Source organism: Apaloderma vittatum, unplaced genomic scaffold (assembly GCF_000703405.1).
Source record: "Apaloderma vittatum isolate BGI_N311 unplaced genomic scaffold, ASM70340v1 scaffold11477, whole genome shotgun sequence".
NCBI lineage: Eukaryota > Metazoa > Chordata > Aves > Trogoniformes > Trogonidae > Apaloderma > Apaloderma vittatum.
In genome coordinates, this window is record NW_009726771.1 from 16593 (window position 1) to 25425 (window position 8833).

General features: G+C 42.6%; 1 protein-coding gene across 1 annotated transcript in view; it reads left to right on the plus strand.

Moving 5' to 3' along the window:
• Nucleotides 1-233: 233 nt before the first annotated feature.
• The window catches only part of LOC104276931 (cytoplasmic dynein 1 intermediate chain 1-like), a gene marked incomplete at its 3' end in the record, with an annotated part of 82967 nt that continues 74367 nt past the window's right edge, over nt 234-8833 (plus strand). The window contains exons 1-3 of the mRNA XM_009873409.1: nt 234-341; nt 2862-2976; nt 5654-5744. Coding sequence (XP_009871711.1) covers nt 234-341; nt 2862-2976; nt 5654-5744 — 314 coding nt within the window. The remainder of the gene's footprint in view (nt 342-2861; nt 2977-5653; nt 5745-8833) is intronic.

The following is an 8833-nucleotide window of genomic DNA, read 5'->3' on the forward strand; positions in this document are numbered from 1 at the left end:
TCCATGTTCAGTGAAATTCTTGTCTTAGCTTCTTGAAATAAAAATCATGAAACAATTATCCTGCTTTCTACAATGTCAGTGTAGTCTAAGGGCCAGCGTTTCTATAGAAATATATTTTTGTAGCAATTTTAGAAGCACTGTTTTCAATACAAACAAGTATCTTTTTTTCAATAAATACAGAAAATGTTTTCACCTTGGTTCCCATAATTTTGTTTGTTTCCAGGAGAGGCAAAATGTCAGACAAAAGTGATTTAAAAGCGGAACTCGAGCGCAAAAAGCAGCGTTTGGCTCAGATAAGAGAAGAAAAGAAACGGAAGGAGGAAGAAAGGAAGAAGAAAGAGGTAAATATGCAAGAGCACCTTTTAGAGAGCTCATACTTGCAGAAGGGGCTTGCTGAGGTTTTGACATCTCAGTATTGGATACCCCAAGGTATCTATCGTGTGGAATGAGATCCTCGAACGCACATCAGTCTAACCTTAAAATCAAAATGGTTATTTTTAGTCAAGGAAGTTGAGGTGAGGGAATTGCCTTTAAAACCAGTGCACTCTCAGATGACAACAGTTTGGACAGCGTGATGTGGATGTGTGTGTGGAAAGAAAAATTGATTTGCCACAAAGCTTTTTCCTGGGCTGTCCTTCAAGGGAAAGGGAGTGGAGAGCGGGGAAAGACAGAGGTCTCGCATTTTTTTCAAGCCATTATGACCTAAATGTGTATTTTTGTACTCTGAAGACTAGTTTGATTACTAGCTAAGGTAAGATTCACAATTATTATTCTCCAGTAAAGTAAAGCATAATTGCAATTGTGTTTTCATGTTCTGGCATGGATGCATCTCTCAGTTCTGTTAAAGTTTGATTGACATATTAGTTTATTTGTCCTTGACAATATGCATTAGGTTTCTCATTAAGGGATTTGTACTTCTCTTTATTCAGTCGCTTAGTGGAACAGAGGTGAGAATTGACAGGGAGTGGATATTCATTTTCATGCAAAGTCAGAGAAGCATTAAGTGATTATGTTTCCTTTCCTTCAAATGTCAACACTTACTATAGTTTAAAGCACCTGTTATCCTTTACTAATAACTGGTTTCCTTTTAAACTGACACTTTAATATTGTACATGAATTTCACAGAATTACCGTGGAAATGGGATGTGATCCAAGAAATCAGTGTTCTAGTTTCAGCTGGCTTTTTAATCTTTTTTTCATTTGAGCCATTTTGGTGCAGCAGCCCCCACACCCCCCCATGAGGCTCCCGGAGTCACTAGAGAGCCCTCTGTGAGCAGAACTTTTAAAACGTTGACATTTCCAGTGTTCATTACCAGCCTGTTAATGAACTGGAGGGAAGGAAGCCAAGCTAATGGCTCCAGGAAGCTATTAAGTCCTTTCCTTTGTGCCCTGCCCCTGATTTTACGCCTTGTGGAGATCTTGTGGCGGATGGAACTTTCCACTGGCCCCAACAGCCAGATCCAGCTTGGGACACCCAGCTCCACGGAAGATGCAGGGATGTCCGTCTGGGGTGCCATAAACGCGGTGCCCTGCCATGCCTGACGCCCCCAGGAGTGGAGCTTCATGTTCTCTGAGGTGCTTTGCTGTGTCCACTGGCGCAGGAGGATTGTCTGCGACGCTGCGTACTGTGACATACTTCGGGCCAGCTCAGGGGAAGAGCTGAACGCAGGGATATTCCTGCCCTTTATCTGTAAAAGCAATATTCTTCTGCACCCTGGCCACGTGCAAACTGGAGAGCATGGGGATGCTTCTGAACTTCAAGGTTTTATGCTGTGCCCACAGCAACGTCAACCCCAGGCTGAGGCACTGTGCGAGTCCTCGGAGCCCCACGCTGTGGTTTCAGCAGAAAGGAAAACCTCTCTGGGTGGAGGCTAGATACTTCCAGCTGATTTAGAAGCAACCTTAGGGCCCAAAGGATAGAGGCAGACGCCTCCAGGCATTCTCGCCAAGAACCCTGCTGGGATTGCTTTGTTTAAGACATGACAGACTGGTAGACAGGGCCACTTGCATTTTGTTCTACTTGCGTTACTGGTTACTGCACTGGACTATAAAGTGGGACATGGGTTCAGTTCCCTCACCTGCCTGGGAGCAGGGCTGCACGCCTGTTTCTTTCAACTGAGTGCTCAAAGCACTAGGCTGGGGTGTTTGTGTTTTCCTTCCACCCTGCTAAACTGATGGCTGTTGAATTACCTGTAAGGGATTCTGGCTAATGCAGGTGTTCCTCCTCCTGTTTCTAGGTCCCAGTAGACCAGAGAGGGAGGAGACTAATGTGTAGATGCTCCAAGGAGGTATAAATATCTTAAGCACAGAGGGAGGGATCTTGTGAACAATTAGTTTTGGCTTTTGGTGCTCAGGGCTGCCAAAATCCTATTTTAGACATGTTTGTCCTTTCCTTTGCTCCTGTTAGATACTGGTTTATGAGAAAGTACTTTTATTGCCAAAAAGTGCTTGGGACCTGCTGTAGGTCTTTAAGCTGTGTCACTGAAGTCCGATGGAATTTTATTTCTTGATCCTGGAGGAAGCAAGAAGGCACCATTTCTATTCAGTGACGATATCTGTTATTCTATGATCAGCTTTTACATTAGCTGAGTAAGTTGCATCTGATGAGTGAGAGGCAGAGGATTTCCATTGGTGTGCTGTAAAGATCCTTGCAAAGATCAGTTTTCCCATTCATTCAGGGAAAAATATTGTTAGGGATACATACGATGTAAATTATCTAAGTTATAAATTATCAAAACATATCTAAGTGAATTTAAAACTGTACATAAGCAGTGAGTGGTGCATATAAACATTTTCCACACAATTTTTAGACCTGATCATATGGGAATGAAACTTTTCTCTTTTGTTGTGTTTCAACTCAGGCAGATCTACAGCAAAAGAAGGAGCCGGCTCAGGAAGATTCCGACCTAGATCGCAAAAGAAGAGAGACAGAAGCTTTGTTACAGAGCATTGGTATATCCCCAGAACCACCTCTAGGTATTTGAGAGAAGTGCACTGGAAAGCATTCAGCTCTGCTGCAATGAGTGCATCCTTTCTACTAAAGCATGCTTGGCTTTATTTATTTGGGTTTTTTTTAATTTTTTGGCTGTATTACTGAAGTGAACTCTTCTGTTTGAATGCCTGCCATACCATTCACATACACCAGCTCATGGCATTTTGAGTACTTGTCGTTGCCAAAAACATCTGTTTCATTTCTTCAAGAACTTTTTGTGAACTTAAGGCAGGTTGGTTTTGCAGACCAGAAATGATTTCTTTTCTGATGGATTGTTTTATCCTCTCTCCCATCTATCTGATGACCCACAAAATATTACTCTAAATGATATACTTCATTAGCCTCAAGTTTGTTTCAAAAATACCGATTAAGCATTTGCTAAGGGAGGAGGAGCATAATCACGTGGGACCCCTCATTGATTTTCTTTTAAAATCAAGCAAAACTGGAGAGGGGAAAGAAAAAGACAAATCACAAAGAGCAAAAAGCTTCTCATCAGATCATTATTGGGGATGTCAGCCCTGGTTTCATGTGCTCCACCTCTTTTTTGGTTTTGATGTTTGAGTTCTAGAATCTGAAGTCCTCAGTTTAAAAATGCAAGTGGCAGAGTTTACAGTATCTGAATAGACACTTACCTTCAGGAAGTTCTGTCTCACTTAGTGGGTGGCTCTAAAGGGAGAAATTTTCTGCCTCCCTCTCCTTTCTTCTTGCTTGAATCCAGAATCACTCTCACTATTTTAACTGAAATATTGGCCCCTCTGGAGGTATCAAGCCCTGTCATTAAATTCCTTAGGGCTGAATCTAGGATTTTACCCCTCGATAATCTTGCCTGTAGTATTTAGGAAAACCTCCAGATCTGACAAAATACTAAAGCCTTGATTTAGAAAAACATCTTACACACGTTTGGGTGCGTAGGCAAGTAGAGTGTGACATTCCAAACTGGGATTTCAATTCATAACTTGCATCAAACAACATTTGTTGAGAAAAGTTACTGATTTTCATAAGTTAAGATATAGTTGTTGAAGCTTTTAAATTCAACTTCTCAGAAGGATTGGCTGACAAGTAATGGCTAGGTTATTCTTATGCATCATAAAATATGTTTTGTAAATTATGTTGTGATATAAAATCAGATACCTTTTTAATGTTCTAGCATCTAAAATACCCATTTCCTTATTTATTCCTATATTTCCTTATCATATTAGCAACTAAAGATATATATTCATGCTGCAAATTATCAATTCTTGTCTTAGTTAATTCTTTTGTATTTGATACTGTCAAAAGAACATGAAAATTCACATGCACAATGATTTGGTTTACTTAATAGTATTTTATCGCTGCGTATGCACTCATAATTAATATACAAAGGAGGCTTTAATTCTGCCTTCACATGCTCCTATGATACCCAGAACCCCCTGGGAATGTGGAATACATAAAGAGCCACAACATACCTGCAACCTGCCAAAGGGCTGTCACGGAGATGGATTCACGTTTCATGCCGCAGTCATTTGTGTGACGGTCTGTGGTGAGGATCTGCATGAAATGTTTGACCACATGGAAAATCCAAATCTCTTGACAGGTCTGTCATTATACATTCTAGAGCAGAACAAAACAGTTTAAAGTTTTACGCTGTTAAATCTATAAAAGGAAATGCACATGATTTGAACCAAATGGGAAACTGGTCTTGCATTGAAACCCCTTTTTGTGTTTTATTCACTGTGGCTCCTTTGAAGAATGCTTGCATTAAATCTTGACTGGAGTCATCTCTGCATTTTAAATACTTTTGAGAAACCATTTTAAAAGAAATCAGGATATTTTTACTTTTTTATTTATTATTTCCTTGCTGACGAGCTTTCACTCAGGCTGACCTTGAGCTATGAACTTCCCTTCCTGTTTCAGGAAACAAAACTGCCTTTGCATGACATATGCTTCAATAGCCCTGGCAAGCCAAAGAGAAAATAATTTCTAGAGCTTGGGCAAATAGTATCTAAACCAAGGGAAACTTTTCCTTGAGTGTTGAAATCATGTCCCACCCAAAATGCAAACTTTGTATGACCTACGTTACTTAAGAAAAGCCATCACAAAGCAAACTAATGTGTGTTCTCACCATCTTTGGGAAATGATTTTAACTTAGCTGGATTTCCTTCTTTAGCTTTCGGTTTTGATGCCATTTCCACACTGCAGCCTTAGACCATATCTAATAGACACTGGCTTTTGAGTAAATTTAAAATTTGGAAAGTATGCTTGTTCTGTTGCCTACTTGACTTTACCAGAAGAGTTCACTTAGTTTTATGACAAGACAAGCCCCTGATATTTCTTCATGCCTCCAAAATCTTTTGCAAGTCAACTTTAAACTATACCCAAGAAAACACGTGCTATTTTATTTCCACAGGTGTCTCCTCCATTGATTAGTTGTAGATTCCCATTGGGCTTTCAGTCCTGTCTAAATTCATGTCAGTTTTAACAGTTCCAAAAGACTTAAAATTCACTTGACTCTCTTCCTTTTCTTTTTCTTTCCTTCCTTATTTGCTTTCACCATTTCAAACTCTCCTACTCATCCATCCACCATCATTTTGGTCCATTGGTTTTGATTTGTCTGACACTGCTCTTCATCAGTGCAGTCGCTGCATGTGTTAACATGGGATACCTGTTATTTTCATTATTTAGTCCCAACCCCTATGTCTCCCTCTTCGAAATCAGTGAGCACACCCAGTGACGCAGGCAGCCAGGACTCGGGAGATCTGGGACCCCTAGGAAGGTAAGGCACAGAGTCGATAACGTTGGACAAGTGTGGGTGGGCTTCTTCACTTCACTCTTACCTCCCCATTTTTACCTTTGCTCCTGTGAATGAGAACATGACGTGTCTAACGGGTACTTTTGTTCCTGCATTTCCCACTGTGTGTCACCATCCAGTGGGACTGGCCTCGGATGTGTGGTAAATAGATGGGTGCAGCGTGGGCATCTTCATCTATGGGTCCCAAACCTCATGGAAGCAATTGCTGGCTTTACACTTTGAAAATGGCCCATGGAAAGCTGTCGTTCTCTCTGGATATACGCTAAAAACAGGGGGAAGTGCCCAGTGGTAGAACCTCTTAGTCCTGTGAGCTTTGTTCACATAACCAGTCCGCTTTGAAGTCCTCCCAGGCTGCCCCAGGTTCTTGTGCAGCTGCTCCTCGTGGTGGTGGCAGGGCAGAGCTTGGACAGAAATGCACCCCGGGACCAACTGGCAATTCTGCCTTGGAAACTGCAGTTATCGGAGTTTCATGCAGAATGGGAGGGAGCTCTCTCCTCCTTGGAAAGGAGCGGTGGGGTGTGTGTAAGGGATGGACCAAGAGCAACCTTCTTGTCTTTGTTCATGTGGTGGAAATAGGAAATGAAGTCGCAGTCAGCAAATAATGCTCACTCTGCAGTAGAAAAGAAAGGAGGATCCTGCTGGTAAAGGACCATATGTTCAAGTAAGAAAAGGTCCAAGCAACTACACTGTATATTTTCAGAAATGTAAAACACGGGTCCTAACAGCTCTTTTTGTATCAAACTGATTCACCATAAAGCTGAGCTGCCAGCTTGTCTAAATCTGCAAGCCAAGACTTTGCTAATGGCTTGAAAACACAGTTAACACTTGCCAGGAGCAGACACCATGCCTCTGCAGACATCAACACTAACGTCACCAGACTTCGTATCACACTAGCCTTCTGCTTAGAAAAATCACACCGGTGTCAGCTGAAAGTGGACTGGGTGCCGTTTCAGCCAGATGCAGACACCGTACACTGCGACGTGCAGGTTGCACAGGTGATGCTGAACTCTGCTCATCCCTCCTCCCAGGTCTACTGTCTAGAAGAAATGGAGATAGTGAAGTAGGAAAGCCCTATCCCGTAAGGTATGGCAGTTCAGAACACAAAAAATAGTGTAATGCTGCGTTCACAAATCAACGCAGTAGGCTTCAGCAAATCAAAGTGCTCTGAGCAGAAGAAAAATTGTTTTTAAGCAAAGTACGGCCTGCTCTTCAGGATAAAGTTATTCCCCACAGTCCTACATATGGCTGGAGACTTCTAAATTCCTAGTTTTCTTCTGAGCATTAATGGTGTAATTTTTTTAACTGTTACAGTAGTAAAATGCCCCTGGAAGTATTTATTTTACCTGGCCTACGTTGGCATTGTGATTCTCTGTCAGCAACAGATCCCCTCTCAGGCTATCGTGCTTTCTTCCCCTTTTCCTCATTCTGCTGCACATTTGGGGTACAACACTAGACTGAGCACAGGCAACAGAGCAGAGCAGATCACTTCCAAAGCTGCTCATGCCCCAATCTTGGAGATCACGGCTCATCTGTTGTCGGTGCTAACACTGCTGCAGAAATAACAAGCTCACACTGGCTGGCAGAAATCCTGTGTGCAGTCTGATTACTCATCGCTGAAGTGTTCTCCAGAGGAAGATATGGTTATTAAAAAAAACCCCAAAACTGTTAAGTCATAAATTTTGGTTCTTTACGGGAGAGAGGTCCCATGGAAAGCTTTGAAGAAAGAACGACATCTTCGTACGAACCCATTTGAGGCAGCAGTTTCTGGTGTAGAACTAGGTTGGGTTCATAATTCTGTGAGGTGTGGGCACTTCTGGTAGTTGTCAGACTTCATCTGTTGGCCCCAATGTCACCAAGTATATCTGAGCTATGTTATGAGTAGCAAGCATCTGTGATTTCTTACAGAACAGTGAAGGTAGGGTATCCAGAAATCCAGGTTTCTGACACTTTTCAGAAAAGACAATTGATAAGTTGGAGAGTTGGGACCACGTTAAGTAGCTGTTATCCTGGAACCACAGACCTCACGCAGTCTTACTTGGCAACGTGAAAACTAATTGGTAACTTGCTCACCGTGTCTAACAGTTATATGGGGAGCAAAAGGGCTCCAGCAGGCAATATGTAATAGCAGCAAAGCGACATTGAAGCTGGATGAATATAAAACCAGAAACACATTGTAAAATTTTAATGGTGAGACAAATTCATCACTAAAGCAATTTACCTAAAGACTCCGTTGGTTCTTCTATCACTGGACATTGCTCATTCAGGGTAATATGCCTGCCCAACAGGCAGATAATAGGTCGAACAATAATTCCTTCAGAACAGTCATGCAGCTTTTTTGTTGCCCAGGAAGAAAAGCTGCATGGTCACAATGGTCCCTTCTGCCAGGCGATTCACAGCCTAGTAGTGCTGCTGTCCTGCAGGACCATTGTCCATTATCTCCTGCACAATAGCTAGAGCAACATTGCTTTTCCCTGATGCCATTAAGCTTATTAGGAGAAGGTGTGGGGTGGACTGTGTAATACCACAAAATTAGGGAACCATTTCTGTCCTGTGCAGCCCAGGTTTCCATGGAGTCTATTTTTGCTGCTTGATCTTTAGTGCCACGTTGCTATTTCTCATAGCCTTTTCTTTAGGGGTCACACTAGGTTTCAGGAGCATTTCAGCTTCACCCTGAGCTGTGACCACAAGAATGAACAGATGTTCTGTGAATAACAGCACTAGAAACTACCGGCAGTTTTCTTTGAACGCTTTTAGCTGGACAGGAGAGCCATTGTTTTTTGTTTTGATGGCCTCAGGGATCAGTTCTGGAAGGATGCACTCCTGTGGCTGGGTAGCTTTCATGTGCTAACATTAGCCTGCGTTGGTATGTATTCTTGTGTCAGCAATGGTGTGACCAGCAGGGGCAGGGAGGGGATTGTCTCCCTGTGCTCGGCACTGGGGAGGCCGCTCCTTGAGTGTTGTGTCCAATTTTGGGCACCTCCATCCAAGAGAGATCTCGAGGGGCTGGAGCGAGGGCAGAGGAGGGCGACGGAGCTGGGGGAGGGCCTGGAGAA